The sequence below is a fragment of the Malaya genurostris genome, chromosome 2 (assembly GCF_030247185.1).
Source record: "Malaya genurostris strain Urasoe2022 chromosome 2, Malgen_1.1, whole genome shotgun sequence".
Classification (NCBI taxonomy): Eukaryota; Metazoa; Arthropoda; class Insecta; order Diptera; family Culicidae; genus Malaya; species Malaya genurostris.
The window spans coordinates 182,843,830-182,867,141 of record NC_080571.1 but is presented as its reverse complement, the minus strand read 5'-3'; the positions used below and the strand labels follow the sequence as shown (position 1 = coordinate 182,867,141).

General features: G+C 39.1%; 1 protein-coding gene across 1 annotated transcript; it reads left to right on the top strand.

Annotated features, from left to right (window-relative positions):
* Positions 1-17,185: 17,185 nt before the first annotated feature.
* Positions 17,186-22,552, top strand: LOC131429027 (uncharacterized). Its single transcript, XM_058593081.1, has one exon. The coding sequence runs from the start codon at positions 17,186-17,188 to the stop codon at positions 22,550-22,552; it is 5,367 nt and encodes a 1,788-aa protein (XP_058449064.1).
* Positions 22,553-23,312: the final 760 nt, after the last annotated feature.

Here is a 23,312-nt window from a genome sequence, read left to right as displayed (position 1 = left end):
CATTCAACTTTTATATGGATGCTCTTGTATAGATACAGACATCTCGCGTTCTGATTGGCTGGTGCTGTCATGGGTTAAATCAAACAGGTTTTTCAATAGTGTACTATTGAAAAACTTCAATATTGTTGTAATACACGTTCAAGTTGAATATTTTCGATTCTATTGGTAGTTAGATTATATAAATCCTTCTACAGATCACTGAGCTATGAGCTTTCAAAATACGAGAAAGGCAAACGCGCCATATGAATTATCCTCTTTGATACTCGTTTATACCAAACATTTCAGAAAAGTTTAATTGTGAACTATTTAAGAATGTGTCACACAACTGAAAGTTTTATCATAAAATTGTGATCATATTTCCGATGGCATGTAGCAAGAATTATGTTGATTCGTTAGATATAACAGGAGATATTCACGATCAAAAACTTATCACTCTCTCAGAGGGTAAATTTTGAAAAGGCGCCCCATAGTAAAGTAAGTCGTATTCACGACAAAACGTGATTAATCCACCTAGCAGTGAGATGATACCTTTTTTTTATCAATCCGCATGTATTTTTTTGCATGGATATTCTTCGGTGTTTTAGATCTCATGACATTATTTTAATTATCGTCGTTTTAAACGGCAAATTGAGATTTTAATCACTCATTACTCTGTAATGCCGAAACTGGAAATAGTATCTTAACGTCTGACAATCGATTGAACATTCCATGATATGTCGAAGTAAGTTCCACTTTAGAGTTTTTCGTCATTATTTATGGTACTTCCAGAGCCGGTATTCAGGAACTAGCATAACCCAAAATGATTCGAATTAATACGCCAAACAATTTACATCTTCTGTATCGGTTTGAATTTTAAAAACTCATCATCTGTAATTCCAGAATCGGATAAAATTCACTAATTTTGTATGGGACTTTTAGTCCTTTAATTTGAATTTTTGTTTTTGAAGTTCGATTTGGCCTTTTTGAAAAAATGATTGTGCTTTGAGAAACGATTCGATACTGGAACCGGAGTTCTAAAATCGGCGTGTGTAGACATCTTTGAGAAATTGTAATGCGAATTAAATTTTTTGGTACCTCTCGAATCGAAAACTGAATACCGCTTAAATAGAAATAAATGTATTTCGTAATCGACTATCCAAATCAGCAAACCCGATAAACCTGATTAATTTTTCCCCAGCTTGGACACAATATTATCGAAAAAGTTGACTATTTCAAGTATCTGGGCATATATTTCGACCCCACATTAACCTGGGCTCACCACATAAAGTTTGTTGCCAAGCACGTGGCGTCGTACTGCGGTGTTTTATGGAGAGTCAAGTCCTTTGTTCCCCAGCGTGTGCTGTTAAATTTTTATTTTGCTTACATCCATTCTCAGCTCAACTACTTGGTATCGGTGTGGGGGCGAGCCGCTAGTTCTTATCTGAAGAAACTCCAAACTCTACAAAACAGATGCCTAAAAATCATTTTCAATAAACCCTTACTATTCTCGAGTCTATTGTTATACTCTGACAGAAACCATAATGTTTTACCAATAACATACTTATGTGATGTCCAAACGTTGCTATTCATCCATGATAATTTGTATAAATCCACAGTACACCATAACCTACAGTTCCCAACTATATCCCATTCTAGAACAACACGCCGTAGTAACAATTTGTTTCGTGTTCGAGCAGCTACAAGCCTTGGTCAAAGACGGATCCTTTTTGTTGGTCCAACTAAATATAATGCACTTCCGCCTGACATGCGAGGAATAAGCAATCGTGCCACATTTGCGGCTAGACTAAAGTACCATTTTAAGCACAGACTGAACGAGATATTTAGCTAATTTAGTTTTTTGTTTTATAATGTAATGTATTTATCGTCAACAGTATTTAATATAAATAACTAATTACCTAAAATATTTGTACTTTCTTTCCAACATAGCGTAGTAATTAAATTGTGGATCCCTTAAAAGGAAATCTTTTCCACTGGGATTCCACTTTAATAAATTGCACATCAAACCATGAATAAATAGAATCTCAGCGGACTTTGTATCAAAATTAAATTTGTATTTCTAGTATTATTATTGCCAGTGTCTATTTGTTTCTTGTTTTTCCGCTGAGACTAGTTGCGTCCACTACCAGGGGGCTTCAAATTGAAGCTTTTTGGTGTGGGGGAGTGTGGTGGGCAATTAAAAAAAAAAAAAAAAAAAATATGTGAAATGGACATTTTTATACTAATCACCCTGTATCTCCTAAACCAGAAATCGGATCTGACTAAATTTTATAGGATTTTAAAACCTCTAATTTGAATAATTGATGATTCTTAGATTTCATTTGAATCTTAGATCGGTTCAGCCATCTACGAGAAAAATGAATTGCATTATTTTAATTTCGTTTCATATATCATTCTGTGGTTCCGCAATATGGAAGTCGGATTCAAACGTAATTCAAGAACCTTGTTTGGGAGTATACTACTTTTCATATGAATTTGAGTTTGTAATTCCCTAAAGCGGAAGCACTGCAGTGCATTCCAGAGTTCGATGGAACTACCGAACAGTTAGATGCGTTAATCTATCATATTGAACATTTCGAAAAACAATTCCCAGTAGAGACATCTAGAGACGATCTGATCTACGTAATATTATTGAAGTTGAAAAAAGAAGCAGAAGCTAGATTACTACATATAAAAGCCGAAAATTGGCCTAAAATCAAAGAAAATCATATACGCGAATTTGGAGAAATCGAAAGAATCGAAGACGTTGTTTTAAAAATAGAAAGTTTGCGGCAAGAACCCAATGAACCATTCAAAAATTACAAAAAGCGCATAATGAGAATTAATGAGCAGTTGGAAAATTACAATAAAGGGTGCTTTGCTCGGGAATCGCCAATGGAAGTCAGTCTCAGACTACATTGCTTAGCAGGCTTATACAACGACGAATTGAAACGAATGGCACAAGGCCACAAAAAAAAGACATTGTATGAGTTACTGGAGTATTTAGAAGAAATTGATATAGAACGAAAACATATCAAAGTACGTGAACACAGACTTCAAGCAACAGAGCTGGGCTATAGAGTCCTTATGAGGAATCAAAAGTTTAGAACTAACGAAGGGTATCAATATAAAAATAATAAGTATCACCAAAACTGCGATTTAATAAATCGGTATTTTTATGGAAAACCACTTAATAGATACAATAGTAATATTCGAGAGGAAAATAATGGGCTTGATAAAAAACACTACGAAAATAATGTGAAACAACTATGGGTAAACTGCATGACATACAGTAATAGAAAAATATTTCGAAGATATGACCATAATATCAGGACCAGAAATATGCCTGATCAAATGAGATATGGAGCATCAAGAACTTCGAATGCAAATTTAGCCATGCAAACATGTAAAATGCAAAATTGGGATCGATACGGGGAGAATGAAAATGGCGATAACAGAAAACCATTGAAGAGTGATGTGTACAGAAAACGTAAAGAAGGGATATGGGTCAAATTACATAAGACGAAAGACAACGAATTTATGATGTTGTTGAGATCGGCAAACGAACCAAATAACGAGATGCGGTTGCTGGTAGACACTGGAGCACCTGGCAACTTGATAAGTAGACGAAATGCAGAGTACATGGGTGCATATACAATTAATGAAAACGAAATCATAGAATATTCCGGGGTAACAGGTACTGTTAGAAAAAAATTAGGTACCATAGAACTAAACTTCATCATCGCAGGAAGACTTTTCCAAACGAAGTTTAACGTAGTGGAGAATTTGACTCCAGGGGGTATTTTGGGAATGACATTTATGAATAAGTATGTGACTAGCATACACAATGACCAAGGTTGGATATGCTTACGGAAAATACCTCTCACCTTTGAACCAAAAACAGAATCATGTGCAGCTCGTCAGAAAAAGGAGAACAGAGTCTCAAAATACGAGGCAAATAACAATGTCAAAATACAGGAGAAATACCAAGCGGTTGATCAAACCAAGCTTAGTCCACATGATAGGCTGTGTACAGAACCGACAAAAAATTACACGCGGCAATGGCAAGAAGGTATGCCGCCTCACGAAATGTTAAAAATAGATTGTGCTAAAAACAATCAGTTATTTGTAAAAGTTGCTGCTGCAAACAGACCTAACGAAAAAATTAAGTATTTGCTCGATACTGGAGCATTTTATAACGTAATGAGATGGGATACTGTCGCGAAAATAGGATCAGAGAAAATAATCTATTAAGATAATTTATACATCGCAGGTTTTGATGGAACGCAATCACAGACTATTGGGTCAGTAAAAGTCACGTTGGTGATTGGAAAGACTCATTACAGAGTTAGATTTTATATAGTAAAAGATTTGTGTGTTGCTGGAATTATTGGAGCAGTGTTTTTAAAGATATACACAATCTATGTCACTCAGAATTTCGAGTACATATGCCTAAGTGTATCAAATGAGCACAATAATGTAGCAAATATACCAGTATCAGGAAAAGAAAAGGTACATGCAACTGAGCATTATGGGATGCGTCCTGCTGATAAGGATGAGCACAACATTGAAATATTAGCCCGCATGAGTAATGACAGAAATAACGAAGTAAATGATAATAATGGGTAGCCAAAGATGTCTTCAAGCAGTGCAACTAAAGCAAACAATGATATTGAAATAAAAAACGTGATTAATCCACCTAGCAGTGAGATGATACCTTTTTTATCAATCCGCATGTATTTTTTTGCATGGATATTCTTCGGTGTTTTAGATCTCATGACATTATTTTAATTATCGTCGTTTTAAACGGCAAATTGAGATTTTAATCACTCATTACTCTGTAATGCCGAAACTGGAAATAGTATCTTAACGTCTGACAATCGATTGAACATTCCATGATATGTTGAAGTAAGTTCCACTTTAGAGTTTTTCGTCATTATTTATGGTACTTCCAGAGCCGGTATTCAGGAACTAGCATAACCCAAAATGATTCGAATTAATACGCCAAACAATTTACATCTTCTATATCGGTATGAATTTTAAAAACTCATCATCTGTAATTCCAGAATCGGATAAAATTCACTAATTTTGTATGGGACCTTTAGTCCTTTAATTTGAATTTTTGTTTTTGAAGTTCGATTTGGCCTTTTTGAAAAAAAATGATTGTGCTTTGAGAAACGATTCGATACTGGAACTGGAGTTCTAAAATCGGTGTAGCCGAAATCAGTTAAATTCACCTGAGTGTGTAGACATCTTTGAGAAATTGTAATGCGAATTAAATTTTTTGGTACCTCTCGAATCGAAAACTGAATACCGCTTAAACAGAAATAAATGTATTTCGTAATCGACTATCCAAGTCAGCAAACCCGATAAACCTAATTAATTTATGTGAAATGGACATTTTTATACTAATCACCCTGTATCTCCTAAACCAGAAATCGGATCTGACTAAATTTTATAGGATTTTAAAACCTCTAATTTGAATAATTGATGATTCTTAGATTTCATTTGAATCTTAGATCGGTTCAGCCATCTACAAGAAAAATGAATTGCATTATTTTAATTTCGTTTCATATATCATTCTGTGGTTCCGCAATATGGAAGTCGGATTCAAACGTAATTCAAGAACCTTGTTTGGGAGTATACTACTTTTCATATGAATTTGAGTTTGTAGAAAACGGTTTAGCCATCTCCAAGAAAATTGAGTGAAATTATTTGTCACACACGCATATGCTGATCTCGACGAACTGAGTCGTATGGTATATGGGTGTTGTGTTCTTCCAGCTTTTATTGCTGTAAGTAGTTTAAATCAATATAATTATGGAATTACTTTCAACTCGAAAATGCTGATATCATTTGGTTTACATATGCCATATTCGAACGATTATGTTGCCAAAAACGAACCGTGCTAAAATCGGTCCAAGGCAAATTGTCATGAAAAGAGATGCTGTATACAGTCTTTTTGGTACTTAGAAACAATTGTATGTCACAGTATAAAAAACCGTGTTTTCCGTTGCTCCCAAGCATTTCTTTGTCATACAGCGCTCAAAACTTCTACTGCTGGAATAGGGGGAAAAGTCGTTTACACAAAAATTTCGATATCTCCGTTAAAAATGGACGGATTTTAACAATCTATGGTTTGTTGGATAGCTATTACCGTGCGGAATCCAAGTCTGAAAACATATTCTGTTTTCAAGGTCAATTGTGACAGATATTGTCATTTTGACATAAAACTTTGTATAACTCAAAAAGTAAACATCCGATCTCAAAACCATTCATTTGTTCAGTTCGTCGAGCTGAATCGATTGGTATATGTCATTCGGCCCTCTAAAGATTCTATACCTATTTTTTATATATATAAAGAAGGTAAAAATTTCCAAGTAAAAATAGGACAACCGAAAAACATATTGAAACTAATGCAAAGAGTGGCAAAAATGAAGTACTTATCGTAAATGCTGAAGTCTTAGAGGGTAGTTTATCAAAACATAATAAATATGAAATGAACCAAAAAGTGAATAAAAATAATAACATTAATGCACGGTATCAGAACAAATCTGATATATACAAAAACGACGATCGTTCAGATAGTATGCTTCCACGTTGTGGAACTAATATTACTAATGAAGAAAAAAAAAGTACGGGTGTGTAATGTCAGAGACATAACCGGATGTCGTGAATACGAATAAAACTGACAAACTTTCTTTATACTTCCGAATTCGAATTGTTAGTTGATCGATTGTGTGAATTGTGCAACTTTCCCCTTTTTCACTACTAGAATTTCAAACGATGCGCCTAGACTTAATTACAGATTAGTTACATTAATCATTCTGAAACGCAATTAAATATAATGAAATAACTAGATAGTTTTTTATAATAAAAATGGGCCGTATAGAGTACAGTAAAGCAAAATTTCGCATAATTCTTTGAGAGTATTATTATGGTTCTAAAAAGAACCGAATATAATTGTAGAATAACGAATTGGACCTGAGTTCAAGAACTAAATTTAGAACCAAGAACAGAAGTTCTGCTTTCATTGAGGATTGCTCCACCTGACGATTAAAGTCCAAATGAGAGCAAGACCTGAGCGTTTGAGGCTTTATACCACGCAAAAGGTCAGCTTTCATTGACGACTACTCCACCTGACGACTGAAGTCCAAATGAGAGCACGACCTGAGCGTTTGAGGTTTGGCACCACGCTAAAGGTCCGCTCTTATTATTGACGACCGCTGCTCCCGACGATTGAAGTCCAAATGAAAGCACGACCTAAGCGTTTGAGGCTTTATAAAACGCAAAAGGTCTGCTTTCATTGACGACTGCTCCACCTGACGACTGAGGTCCAAATGAGAGTTGCGACCTGAGCGTTTGAGGTTTTTAGCCACGCAGAAGGTGCACTCTCCGAAGCTGCTGGTCCCACGACGTCTGCTTGCATCCAACGCACAAGAAGAAATGATCGAATTCCGACCACGGTTCCCCTTTTATACGCAATCAGTTGAAGATATGTGCCTGACTACCACAAAATCGTCGTCCTAGCGCGAAAAAGCCAAGCAAAAGTAAAGAGTTTTCCGCGTTATTTTCAAAATTTGAGAAAACTTAATATTTGAGTTGTTTGTGGTTATCTCACACTGTTCAAAATATTATCCTAAATTCCTGATCATATTTTTGATGAAATGGTGAAAGAATTATGTTGCTGCCTTTAATACAAGTCGAGATATTCTCGATTAAGTTCTGCCCATTCTTCCATATGGCTAATTTTGAAAAGGCACCCCATAGTAAAGTAAGTCGTATTCACGACAAAAGATTATATAGACAGAGAGATTGACGAGGAAGACAAATGTTTCCTTGATTTAGATTCAAATCAAGACGTAATTCTTACGGAAAATGAAAGATACGGTCCAATAACTGGTCGAGACCGAACGGAAAAAGTATTAGAATCACTAAATATTAATCATTTAAAGAGAACAAATTTTATGGATATGGAGAAAATTCTGGCATCATATGGCGATGTATTCTATCTTAAGGGGGATAAATTAACTATCACCGATGCGGAAGTGCACGAAATTGAGACCACTTCAAATGTGCCTATCAATAAACGGCAATACAGATTTCCAGAAGCTACGAAGAGGCATATTAATGAAGAAATGGAAGAAATGCATAAACATGGTATCATAAGACCTAGCAAAAGTCCGTGGAATGCACCAGTCCTATGTGCTCCCAAGAAGGATGATGAATTTGGTAACAAGAAATACAGAATCGTGGTTGACTTCAGGGCTTTAAATTTAGTTACAAAGCCATTTGTATACCCAAATCCACTAATTGACGAGATTCTAGATTATCTTCGAAACCGCAAATATTTTTCTACCATGAATTTAAAATCAGGATTTTACCAAGTACCAATTAACACAAAGGATGCAGCCAAGACAGCATTTTCAACTCCAAAAGGCCACTTTGAATTCACAAGAATGCCTATGGGCCTGCGTAACAGCCCGTCGACGTTCGAAAGATTAATGAATACGATACTTTATGAGATAGAAGGGCTTAAAGCAATCGTATATCTGGATGATATAATTGTTTTCGGTGTTACTATGGAAGAACACAATGAAAACTTACGCAAAGTTTTAGAGGCTCTCCGTCGACATAATCTAAAAGTCGAGACAGGTAAATGCCAAATTTAGAAAAATGAAAAAAAGTATTTAGGACATGTAATTGACAAAGAAGGAATTCGTCCTATGGAGGACAATATAAAAACAATAAAAGAGATGGCGGCACCAAAAACAGTCAAAGGTGTTCGGTCATTTTTAGGAACAGTAAATTTCTATGGAAAATTCATACCTCACATAGCAGAGAAACGTAAACCATTGAACGATCTCTTGCGAAAGAATGGTTACTTTACTTGGACAGAAGAGTGTCAAAAATCTTTTGAGGAATTGCGAAACTTTTTAACTTCTGACACACTGTTAGTTAGACCGAACTATAAATATACGTCCGTGATCACGACAGATGCAAGCGAGTACGCTATTGGAGCAGTACTCTCTAATGAAAAATCGATCGACAGGCCTATTTCTTATGCAAGCAGAGGTCTAGTAGGTGCTGAAAGAAAGTACCATACGATTGTAAAAGTGCTGTTAGCCATCGTATGGTCAGTGAACCGTGTTAAGCATTTCATTTATAATCAGAGATTTATTGTATACACTTATCATCGACCGCTGATTTCAATATGGCATTTAAAAGAAACTTCGCCTACCCTAACGCGTTTACGTCTGAAACTTCAAGGGTTGGAAATGGACATTCGCTATAAACAAGGCAAAGACAATGTTGTGGCAGACTTTTTATCCAGACTGCCCGAACAGGTCGAGTCCTTACACCCTTTTTCAATAGTCACTAGACAACAAAAGCGTCAACAGCAGCAAGCAGAAGAAAATGAACTTGCGAAGCGGAAAGACGCGGAAAATAAAACAACTCTCCCAAAACAACTTAAAGACGAATCAGGCAGGTTTACATTATTTAAAAATAAACAAAAGACAGAATGGAATCCGCACATGGACGGATTAGAAAACATCGATTTTGGATGGGTCGAAAAGGAAGATTTGGGAGCACTCTCATATTTCGAAGTATATGAAATATGCATAAATAACAATGATATGAAATTTGATCTGCTGAAATATTCAAAACAAAAAACTAACGAATGCGACTTTGATGGTACTTTCGTAATAATTAACAGTAGATCAGCATATAAAGAACTAGCCGAGCTGGTAGACTTACCACTCGGTTTGAAAGACTATCTGAATGGAAGAGTATTTTCAATTCCAGAGCGTAAAATATGGGGATTGGTTCTAAACGGCTCGAGTAGGCCAATAACCGATACGAGAATTCTAATAGATGGGTTAGTAGATGCATTCACTAACTGCCCTGAAGACATGAAAAATGCAAAGAACATGTTAATTATTTCTTTTCGAAACATGCAGAAAACCCCTGAGGCAAATGTGGAAAAAGACAGGATGTGGGTGCCAGAAAAGGACCGCGAAACTACATTGAAAAAATTCCACGATGCTCCTCTAGGCTGGCATGTTGGAAGCAAACGAATGTTGAAAAGAATGAGTCCACTATTCCAGTGGACTAATATGCGGAAGGATATTGAAAATTATGTTAAAAAATGTAACTCGAAAAAATACGATAGTGATTGTCTCTATTCTGAGGACTACGTCAATGAAATGCGATCTACATTTAAACGACTTCATCACTAAGCCCGGGAGAATCTAATTGCGTCTAAACAAAAACGCAAAGAATTATATGATAGAAACTCCAACGAATGGCAACCAATGTGGGGAGACTTAGTGCTAGTAAAAGCCAATCCCACAGGCGCAGGACAAAAGTTACAATCACTTTGGAGAGGACCGTATGAAGTAGTCGCTCTTCCTAGTGTGCTAACAACAACTATAAAAAATGGGAATAGACTAGAAAAGGTTCACAATAACCGATTGAAAAAGTATACGGATTGAAGAACCGAACTGTAGCACCGAATACCAAGATAAAAAAAAAGTATCAATGAGACATTAGAAAAGTTTTAAAAAGTTTTAGTATTAAGAGTTTCATCAGAAAACTAAATAAAAAGGAATAATATTAAAATATATAAGGGAAACTGAAATCCTGAGAGTAATCGAGATAAAGAAAAATAGGCTACAGTTATAAAAGAAATTAACAGCAAACATCATACAATGATACGTTGACATAAGAATTCCACGAAAAACTTAAAACCACAGTGTAAGGAAAACAATGGATAAGATAAAAACATGATCAATATACCAAGAAGGGAAAAATATCAGCGAAATATGTAAGATGAAAGTCGAAATGAATCAATTCGAACACGAGAAAAATAAATAAATGCGAGCAGAAGGATATTAAAACTGTTAAGAGGGTAATATACATATGTTTTATCGATGTTATTGGATAAAAAAAAAGTACGAGAGTCAATAAGAAATAAAATCATACTTCTGCGATGAAACGAACACAATGAAAACAAATGGACACCAAACGAAGAAAGAAAAACAAGGTGAAACTGATGATTATAAACTGATGATGATAGAGATACATCAGAGGGACAATAAAGCAATAGGTTACATAGTCAAAGCAGATATATAATGGGGGGGGGGGGGGGAAACATATGAAGAAGAAAAAAGAGAGAGTATATTTAAAGAAACTTAAACATATAGTTGAAGTAATACAAAGTGGAAATAAACTATGGGAAAATATGGGATTCGAATGATCCTAGATGAGTCAACCAATCAAGAAAATTCAAATATATTATAAACATGGGAATCATGTCATACACAGCAATACCGTGCTGGTCAGAAAAAAAATTATAGCTGTGAGCAAAATGTGTTTTTGGGAGGAAGCTATAATGCTACAAATTAAAAATGAACTGGGGACAAGTTACAATGCGTTTAGTACAAAAGAAGAGTACATTACACAAGGGAGGTAAACATAATGGTATAGAATAAGGAAACAATGTTATAAATAAGGAGAATTTCTATGGTGAAATAAGATGGTTTATCATTAAATAACATAAAACTAACACTGAAAGGACACTAAAAGAATACTTCGAATAAAAAAGTAAATAAAATAGGGATGAGATATGACGGATACGACAAGAAAAGGATAAGACAAAAGCGAACAGACAATCAAAACGACGCTGGCCAGCAAATAATTTCTATATAATGTATGCATTTATGCGATGATCTTAGTATGAGTGATTAAGTGTGTGTGGACAAGGGGATCGCGACCCCGGAATGAAAAATATAAGAGATGCGTACTATATGAATGAATTGAGGATTTCTCAAGTGCAAATTTCGCACTTAAATCAAAATGTCAATAAAATACATATACGACAATATGGACATGTAAAAGTTACGAAAACACAATGAAAGAATGATACAATAAATAATTAAAATATTATATACCAAAGAATTCATGGGGGATTACAAAAATACATATATATGAAAACTCTATCAATAACAAACTAATAACATTGGAATCCTAAAGAAACAAAGGTAGGAATTGGCAGTTCGGAAACAAAACGAACACCAAAAAGCAGCACATGGGTGATCTAAACATAACAAACATTTTTTTAAGGCAACACGTTTAGCACGGAATTAGAATCTAAGTTACTTCATGGGCTACTGTTATTATTGGAAAAATATTAGAACCCAGATTTGAGTCTTTTTTTAGAAAGGAAAGCAGGAACACGTACCAAAAGAACCAGCTCATGTAGTTGGAGAGAGAAGCTGCGGCATGGACATTACACAACCGACCAGTTTAGAAGCGATTCCAATAATTGAACGGAAGGACGACTTCTGAAGCTATGGAGGCATGGATTGTAAGACACCATTAAAATGAACACGGCATAGAAGCTAGTTGCGGGAAAAGTTTAGAAAAAAGGTTTAGAAAGGATTCATTGTAACCTGCAACAAGCATTCGCATGCCACAACTTTAATAACAATTTAATTTCCACAGACACACGTATTGTCGACAGACGGGTTGTCGACCTGTATCTACGGGTTAAAAAGGTGCGAGGTACCTCAACAAAAAAATATAAATAAACATATAAACTTCTCGATTAATGGAAAAGGGCACGAGATAACATATAGACGAATAAATATATCGCAGAAACAGTTAAATGCATAGAAAAAAACATAGATTCAACAAATAGAAAGAACAAGTAAGATAAAAAAAAATTACGATGCACAAAGATATGACAATGGGAAAAAAAATAACACATATATATATATATATATATATATATATATATATATATATATATATATATATATATATATATATATATATATATATATATATATATATATATATATATATCTATGATGTACAATGAAATTATGAAAAAATACGTATATAAAAATAATTATAATAACACTCATAGAACATAAAAAAGATTAAATTACAGGCACAGAATCATGCAAAACGAATAAAAGTTTTTTTTGAGACCCAAAACTGTGTGTGTGCCCGAAAATAGTCGTCGCTGACGGAAGGGTGTGATCAGATGCGGTGGCAAGTTGATGACAAAGGTAACCGGGGAATCACCAAGATGTCAGAAGGAAGAACAGCAGAGTTGAAAAATCGAGGCAATTACGAGTTGAAAAATCGAGGCAGAAAAATTACGAAGAAGTTTAATATGGAAGACGTGATAACAAATCGAAATAATGACAATGCTACAAATTGCTACATCAACAAGTACAACTGATAACAAAACAAGAAGGAAGTAAATGCAGTCAACACAGTTAAAGACGACTTGCGTGGGTATGCCACAACGTTACGAATTGCTACCCCATATTTTATTCAGTTAGCATCTTCAAAGCTCAGCTGAATACCATAAACAAATATAGGAAAATCAAAGTTTCTTAATACGTGAAAACTTAAACAACAAACACTACGAAGAAAATAACCTCTAAATAAAATGAAATGCATAAAAGATGCTAGGAGTCTCAACACCTTGTACCCAACGAGAAGCCATGATGAGAAGCAACAATACAAAATACCAATACATGACTAATCAACGAAGAAGCTTCATCACATTTCTCACGGAACTAATATTTCTACTGGCAGTAATACCAATGATGCCCAAAACGCAAAGGAGTCAATGATCAATTTTCAACTATGCCCAATGAAACGAGTACCTAAACAACGAGAAGCCCTAATACGTATCATCAACACAGAAGAACGAGCTGTTAGGAACGAAAACGACACGGAACCCAAAGTCCGAGACTAGCAACCGTTCGATCACCCCCACAGATAAAGTATCAATAGAAGCATACTATGGAACAGGATGGCGTCAGAGGAGAATACACACACGAGGACCATCGTAAGGTTAGGAAATTTAACTTGCGTATAGCCAAAAACAAAAAAATAAACCATATGTAAAGAAGTCCGGCAATAGTAATGCCTGAAAGGTGACGAGTTTTTCCTTCACGATTGGGTTGCTGTTCTTGCAATGTTGTTTTTCGTTTACGGCTCCCTACGTTTTCTGCCATACTAGCAAATTCGGAGAAAAATTTGCTAAGGGCGCTGCATGCCCCCTTACTTACTGAGCTTGATGTTACCTGAAGGGTGAACATCAAGTCGAATGCGTTGGTTTATAACATTGGGGTTAGTAGCTGGATCACAAATTTCCGTATTTATGATACTGGATCACAAAATTCCGTATTTATAATACGGAAATTTGTGATCCAGCTACAAACCCCAATGCTATAAACCAACGCATTCGACTTGATGTTCACCCTTCAGGTAACATCAAGCTCAGTAAGTAAGTGGGCATGCAGCGCCCTTAGCAAATTTTCCTCCGAATTTGCTAGTATTGTAGAAAAAGTAGGGAGCCGTGAAGGAAAAACAACATTGCAAGAACAGCAAACCAATCGTGAAGGAAAAACTCGTAACCTTTCAGGCAAGCCTTCACGTCAGCGTAAACGCTGCGAGTAAAAACAAAAATATCTTTTCACGGGCACCGGGCACTGTCATTGACATAAGGACAGTAGTCTCGGCTTTCAGAAGAACTTCAGGAGAAAGTCGAATGAACCTTCTACTTAGAATCACAAGCTCGGCTTGTACTAAAATCTTCGGGCTTCACCCGAAAGAAAATGTTAGGAGCTTAAAAACCATAGTTGGGAAGAGTTAGAAGTGAGTCGGTTAGTTAGTCGATCCAAGAGAATTAGTCAGTAGTCGGTTCGAGCAGTCAGTTAGTTAGTTAGTCTCAGAGTGTGCGCGGAAAATATCCGTTAGTCTCGGGCGTCGGCCCTTAGACATGTTAGTTAGTCGGTTCCAAATAGTTGACGGTAAATAGTCGTTGGTAGTGTAATACGCGATAACCGAAACAGTTCATCAATTAACTTCTGCTGTAGGTAGATTACGGCAAAAGCAGAACGAAAAGTGTAGAAGTTCCTATATTAAATTGATCCAAGAGTGTATTCAGTTTTTTGAGACGAAATAGAAGTGAAGAAATACAGAAAAACCGACTTTTTCCGACGGTGTAACGGTTGCCGGAGTTTTGAATTTTCGTCTGTTGGTGGACTTTGGCCCGCGTACGGTGCTTGCTTCCTTCCTCTCTTTCGTCGTAGCTGCGTAGAATAGATAAAGAGAAACGAATGCCGTCTGACTTATTCTTGTTTTACTTCGCATGCACTATTCTTTACACGCACTACTTATCGTGGTAATCACTACTATCTTAGCAATCACTAATCTATCTGAAACGAACACCGGACTACTACGCAAAGCTTTCACTAAGTTTGGCGGACTGGTACGAAATAAACTTGCATTGGAAATCCTCAGATTAGGGAAATTAACTTCGTACGAATTCACCGGAAACACGTATTGTCCCGCTAATTTCATCGGACAAATTCGGCGATCAATGACCCCACTGACTGTTTCATTCGGTTAACCAATCCTTGACGCCATTCCTTCCCTCCATCATACATTATTCGCGAGGAATCTTCGTGAATTTCACTCTAAGGAGAGACTCAACGAATTATTCTACTTAAATGAGGGGAAAATTGTATTAGGGTGTTGCGCGAAAGTTGACCAACGATAGGTTGTATAACTGTTGGCGCAATTATTGAAATTGATCTACTGGATGCTTGAAACGTATTGCTGAATAAGGTATGACTGCTACACAACCTATAACCAACCAGTATTGACAACAGCTAGAACTTCAGATGAGAATCAGTACTCTTCTGTAAGTAATAAACCATTTCGCCTTTCTTATATAGAAAGGCTATGCAGTCACTGTGGAAACCGAGGCCCGGAGAGCCGAATGTCATATACCATTCGCCTCAGCTCGACGAACTGAGCAAATGTCTGTGTGTGTGTGTCCGTCCGCCGGTGTGTATGTGTATGTGTGTATGTACGTAACAAAAATATGCCCTCACTTTTCTCGGTGTTGCGTCGCACTAGTTTTACTGGCGACACTGTTTACCAACACTGCCTTCTGCAGATAGTTGGTGCTACCGTTCATAGAATTATGTCAGTTTCTCAGGCCCTTCTGGCAACTCAGTTTTTCATTTTATCTTCTCGCTCTGTTCACAATCATCAGACCAGTCAGTCTCAAATAAACCTGCATTAGAATCGGACCGTTTTTGATCTGTCATAAAGTCCGAAGTGTATCGAACAGCAGAAGTGAAATACACTAGCAATAGTCAGTGAATAAAGTGACTCAAACGTTAAAATAGTGTAGTTTTTTATTGGCAAGAGTCCGCCAAGGTTCATCCAGTTGTGAGTTTTATCAGTGCAGCTGTTTGTTTGTGGCTGTTCGTCTTCTGCTCCTTTGGCTGCTTTGGTGACCGCTGTGGCTGTTTGCAGAACCCGTTAGTTGCATTGCTGTTCGCTATCGGTTTACTGCAGTGCGAATGCAAGTACGATCGACCGACAAATTGCTGCCGTCGCTTCGCGGAAATATCCTGGTGAGGATTTAATTAAACACAACGTAGGGTCCCGGCTAGCGCCAACATATTTTGGTGCCGTGACCAGGATTGATTCGGACCGCGTCATTCTGCTGCAGCCATTTTGCAATTCGGAGCCAGGCGTTGGATGGAATTTCGGATCTTTGCTGCTTTATATGTACAAGGCCTAAATGATTGGGCATAAGGTAACGACCTGTCCAGTACATTTCGTGGGTATCGCAGGTGCCTTTTAGATATTTTTTCCTTTGTTGCATGTACGTTACACGTTCCTGTAATTGTTCGTATGAACAATTGTTGCCATTATTCGCGGAGTTTGCATTGTGTTGGCCACCAAGCGCCATTATTCCTTTGTAATTAGGTTACAATCGCTCCATTGTTCACTGTGGCGTCCCTAGCCGTGGTGAATACCATTAGCCGCGCGCCATTTTGTACGCTACTGCTGCTGTGGTTCCGGCCGATTACTGGAAATCTGTTCTGCGGTGCATCGGTTCACTGCACATAACCGGATTTTGTTGCTGAAATTTTTACTGGATTTCGGAAGCCGTCCCGGGCTTTGAAATCTCAAGTTTGTACGGACTGTACTAATTCAAGTTCCTGTTGGCTAAAATATTATACAAGGCACATTTTGCCTTGAAAAAGGTGAGCCTCTTTCCAAGTTTTTACCACCCTCCTGTGGGTCTACTGTGGTCTTTTGTTCTGCAGGTAACTTTGTATAAATTGGACCACGTTTCGCGTTACCAGCATACAAAATGGCAGACGACCAACAAAGGAACCAGTTACTTTCGCGAAGAGATACGCTGCTCACTTCTCTGGGTCGGGCAGAGGTTTTTGCCGAAGAGTACGTTGCTGCGAGGGACGAATCGCAGGTACCTTTGAGGCTGGAGTACATCACCAGCGTTTGGAACAATTTGGAGTCAGTTCAAGCGCAACTGGAGGACAACGAAACAGATCAAGAGGGTAAGGCGGAGCATGCTGCTGTGCGCGCTAATTTTGAGCCACGGCTTTTTCAAATAAAGGCATCTTTACTTTCTATGCTGACTCCTCTTCCTAACGATCGTAGCCCTCAACCCCCGCGTGTTTCCTCCACTCTCTCCGGCATCAAACTGCCGACAATTTCGTTGCCTGAATTCGATGGCGACTACATGCAATGGCTTCCGTTTCACGATACCTTTTTGGCGTTGATTCATTCCAACTCTGATGTTCCGGATATTCAGAAGTTTCACTATTTAAAGGCAGCTGTCAAGGGGGAAGCTGCTCAGTTGATAGAATCGATTGGCATTAGCTCCGCAAATTATTTATTGGCTTGGCAAACGTTGGAAAGCAGGTATTCCAACGATTATTTACTGAAAAAGCGTCACCTACAGGCACTATTCGATGTTCCGAAGATGAAGAACGAGTCCGCTGCGGCACTTCACGGGTTGGTGGACGAATTTGAACGCCATACCAAAACTCTTCGACAACTGGGAGAACCAACCGAGCACTGGAGCACGATTTTGGAGCATCTTCTTTGTACCCGCTTGCACGACGATACAGTGAAGGCATGGGAGGATCATGCGTCGACCGTCAGCAATCCGGATTACAATTGTCTCATCGATTTTCTTCAGCGCAGAACACGAGTTTTGGAATCCATCTCAGTGAATCATCGAACACCCGATACGCAGTCTACTGCCGCTTTATCAGCTCAGCCGTCGAAGAGATCGTTTCATTCCCAGATCCGTCTTTCGTCTTGTGCCTCTACAGCTAATTCAGCAGTGACGGATTCTCTTGAGAAGTGCATCCTATGCAACCAGTATCATTTGTTGATGCGATGTCCGCGCTTCAACCGACTTTCATTGAGCGAACGCCAGCAGTTAGTTAATTCCAAACGTTTGTGTCGCAATTGTATGAAGTGTGATCATATTGTCCGTCATTGCCAGTCGAGCTTTAATTGTCGAAAGTGTAATCGTCGTCATCACACACTTCTGCACCCTGAGCATCCCAACGGATCAAGCCAAGTCAGTCATGAAAGTGAGCCTACCGTTCCAGCTAGTCCAGTTTTCAATTTTTCGCAGTCTAATGGATCTTCTACAGCTGAATCTTTTAAGCAATCCACTGTTACCGCCACCGAGAGTCCCAGAGTTGAAGTCAGTAGTGCAGTTCATCAACCACGTGAAAGCGTTTTTCTTCTCACAGTGATCGTGAAGGTTATCGACGTCTTTGGTGTAGAGCATCTTGCACGGGCACTTCTTGATAGTGCATCTCAACCGAACCTTATAACCGATCGTATGGCACGAATTTTACGTCTTCAAAGGCAAAAGGTGAATGTAACTGTTCAGGGTGCCGGCAAACTTTCCAAGCCTGTGTGTGAATCCGTCTTCGCTCAAGTTCAGTCTAGAAAAGGAGATTTCTCATGCAATGTAAACTTTCTGGTAATGGATAAAGTTACGGCGAACCTTCCATCACAAAATATTTCGATTGCAGAGTGGTGTATTCCGAAGGATTTGTTTCTCGCAGATCCATCCTTCAATGAAAGTCAACCAATTGACATGGTTTTAGGTGCAAAGCATTTTTATTCGTTCTTCCCGAGTGCTGCTCGTCTGCAGCTAGACAAAAATCTCCCTCTGCTCATTGATAGCGTTTTCGGTTGGATAATAGTCGGATCAGCAAGCCAAGTTTCTCCTACACAAACCCCCGTGTCAACAGCAAACGGCATGGTCATTTCGATGTTATCGTTAGAAGACAGTTTGGAGCGTTTCTGGAAAACTGAAGAGCTGACAACGAAAGACAACTACTCTAGCGAGGAAAGACACTGTGAATCCTGTTACCAGTCAACTGTTTCTCGAAATTCCGAAGGACGCTATATCGTTCGATATCCCAGAAAGCCAGACTTCAACGTGATGCTGGGTGAGTCGAAGAGCTCTGCGCTACGACGGTTCGAATTACTTGAAAGACGTTTGAAACGAAATTCAAATCTCAAAGATGAATACCACCAGTTTATGCGAGAATATCTCTCCCTCGGCCATATGCGATTGATTGAAGCGGACGACGAAAACAATTCCCAAACTTACTACCTGCCGCACCACCCCGTTTTCAAGGAAGCAAGTACCACAACCAAAATTCGAGTCGTGTTTGACGGATCAGCGAAAACTTCTTCCGGCTTCTCTTTGAACGAAGCTCTCTGTATCGGTCCCGTGGTGCAGGACGATCTATTGACCATCATTTTGCGCTTCCGAACCTATCCGATTGCGCTCGTCGGTGATATCGCTAAAATGTACCGGCAAGTACTTATTCACCCAGACGATTCTGCTCTTCAACGTATCCTTTGGCGTTTTTCTGATCAAACACCAGTCCAGACATATGAACTACTCACTGTTACGTATGGTCTCGGTCCGTCTTCATACCTAGCAACTCGTACACTTCAGCAACTGACCGAAGACGAAGGGATTTCTTACGCGTTGGCAGGAGCTGCTATTAAAAAATGTTTTTACGTAGACGACTTCATAGGTGGAGCTCAAACCATCGAAGAAACAATCCGTCTACGCACCGAACTGAGCGACTTGTTGCACAAAGGAGGATTTACACTACGAAAATGGACTTCTAATCAGCTCGAAGTTTTGCAAGGTCTTCCCAATGATGAGATTGGTACTCAATCTGCTTTACATTTCAGCCCTAACGAGACAATTAAAGCCCTTGGTATTAGCTGGGAGCCTGAAGCCGATCACCTTCGTTTCGACTCTCAAATTCGATGTAGTAATGAACCGCCAACCAAGCGCACTATTCTTTCGGATATAGCAAAACTATTTGACCCTTTAGGACTAATTGCCCCCGTTGTAGTTCGAGCAAAGATACTGATGCAAGAGTTGTGGCTGCTATCGTGCGGATGGGACGATCCTGTTCCAGAACCTATTAAAACCAAATGGGAGAAGTATTACCACGAATTGGCGAATATCTCCGAGCATCGAGTAGACAGATACGCGTTTCTACCTGACTCTGTTGTACAACTGCACACATTCGCAGATGCATCCATATCTGCATACGGTGCCTGCACATACGTCCGCTGTGAAAGTAAAGGGAAAGTAAAAATACGACTACTGGCTTCGAAGACACGCGTCGCTCCGCTGAAACGAATAAGTATTCCTCGTTTGGAGTTGTGTGCGGCAGTACTAGCAGCCCATCTACATGCTCACATAAAGAAAGCTATCGATGTAAACGTTTCAGAATCATATTTTTGGTCTGACTCATCTGTCACTCTGCACTGGCTACGATCACCACCGAATGTTTGGCCTACCTATGTGGCTAACAGAGTATCTGAAATTCAGCAGTTTACACATGGTTGTCAATGGAAGCATGTTCCCGGATGTGAAAATCCTGCTGACCTGGCTTCACGTGGCATGTCGGTTGACGAGTTTTTGAAAAACGATATTTGGATCAGCGGTCCCAGTTGGTTATCACGTCCACTCCAAGATTGGCCAGAATCAATCCCACCAAGTGTTTCACACGAGGAATTGGAAATCAAAACTACCGTCGCAGTTACTCAAATAACGCCAACAGTACATCCCTGGTTTCTCCGTTGGTCGTCATACGGCCGTCTTCTTCATGTCATTGGGTACTGCATGAGATTCGTCAACAATACCCGAGCTAAAATACGCACGCAGCCGCCCACCTCGCCCGAAGTTATTGTAGGCCGTACACTTACCGTAAATGAGCTTGCCTTGTCCAAAACGTTCCTCATTCGGTTGGCGCAGAATGATGAATTTGTCGCAGAAATCAACCAGTTGGATAAAAATAAATCGGTATCGAAATGTTCCCATATTCGCCAAATGACGCCGTTCTTAGATGCAGAGAGAGTGTTGAGAGTAGGAGGTCGTTTAAACTTCGCACAGCTACCCTATCAAGCAAAGCACCCGGCTTTGATTCCAACAAACCATCCGTTCACACGACTGATAGTTGAGGATTTCCATCGCAAATTACTACACGGCGGCGGACGTCTGCTATTAACAGCAATCCGAGAAGAATTCTGGCCACTCAACGGTCGAAGACTAGTCCGCAACGTAGTCAGAAATTGTTTCCGTTGTACTCGCCTCAATCCGGTACCTGCGCAGCAACAAATAGGCCAACTGCCTGTATCGAGAGTCATTCCCAGTCGTCCCTTCAGTGTTACAGGTGTTGATTATGCCGGTCCACTCTATCTTCGTCCTATTCACAAACGTGCCGCTCCCGCCAAGGCCTACCTGTGCGTATTCGTGTGTTTTTCGACCAAAGCAGTTCACTTAGAGCTAGTGAGCGATTTGTCTACTCAGGCCTTTTTATGTTCATTGCGAAGATTCATCGCGCGACGCGGTCGACCCGCACACATTCATTCCGATAATGGGAAAAATTTTGAAGGGGCTAAAAACGATCTTACCGAACTGTTTACGATGCTTAAAGACGGTTTTCAGCAGGACGAAATCGCAGCCTTTTGCACAGAAAAAGGCATAACCTGGCATTTAACACCGCCGAAAGCACCGCACTTTGGTGGCCTTTGGGAAGCAGCCGTTAAAGTTGCCAAAAAACATTTGTTCCGTCAACTAGGTTCGAGTCGTTTATCTTTTGAGGAAATGTGCACCATTCTTACTCAAATCGAAGCAATAATGAATTCTCGACCGTTGCTTCCAATGACAGAAGACCCCAATGACTTAGCTGCCCTAACTCCTGCGCACTTCCTGATTGGATCATCGATGTATGCCCTGCCCGACCCAGACCTTCAGAACGCACCTGTCAATAGACTCGACCACTACCAGAAACTGCAACTGCATGTGCAGAAATTTTGGACCCACTGGCGGAAGGAATATCTCCAAGAACTGCAGAAAGATACACGAGGATGGATACGAAACAACGAAATTGTTCCCGGTAAAATGGTCATCATCGTAGACGAACTACATCCACCAATCCGTTGGCCACTTGCTCGAATCGAAGCGGTATTACCTGGAAAGGATAAGCTAACACGAGTTGTTTCGCTTCGCACTGTACGAGGTATCATCAATCGGCCCATCAGTAAAATATGCTTGCTGCCCAGTGCATCGGTGGCTCCCGAAGTAGAATCTACTAGCAACAATCTCCAGCCAGTTCAAAGGATTTCGGATACCTCATTAGATTAAGCTGAAATTTTTAATGTGTTAGCCTGTAAGAATTGAAAGTGTATTGTATCATATCTGTAAGTTCAATGTTTGTGAATTATGTGTATATTTAATGTTGAACATAGTCGTTCAAGGCGGCGAGTATGTTGCGTCGCACTAGTTTTACTGGCGACACTGTTTACCAACACTGCCTTCTGCAGATAGTTGGTGCTACCGTTCATAGAATTATGTCAGTTTCTCAGGCCCTTCTGGCAACTCAGTTTTTCATTTTATCTTCTCGCTCTGTTCACAATCATCAGACCAGTCAGTCTCAAATAAACCTGCATTAGAATCGGACCGTTTTTGATCTGTCATAAAGTCCGAAGTGTATCGAACAGCAGAAGTGAAATACACTAGCAATAGTCAGTGAATAAAGTGACTCAAACGTTAAAATAGTGTAGTTTTTTATTGGCAAGAGTCCGCCAAGGTTCATCCAGTTGTGAGTTTTATCAGTGCAGCTGTTTGTTTGTGGCTGTTCGTCTTCTGCTCCTTTGGCTGCTTTGGTGACCGCTGTGGCTGTTTGCAGAACCCGTTAGTTGCATTGCTGTTCGCTATCGGTTTACTGCAGTGCGAATGCAAGTACGATCGACCGACAAATTGCTGCCGTCGCTTCGCGGAAATATCCTGGTGAGGATTTAATTAAACACAACGTAGGGTCCCGGCTAGCGCCAACACTCGGTTTGTGGACATATAAACTTAATTAGGCACTACTGGTACCCCCTTTGCCTGTTCCGGAAGCACC

Bases quoted from the DNA above. Each gene is read 5' to 3' on its own strand.
- LOC131429027 (XM_058593081.1), top strand. From the start codon at position 17,186: ATGGCAGACGACCAACAAAGGAACCAGTTACTTTCGCGAAGAGATACG.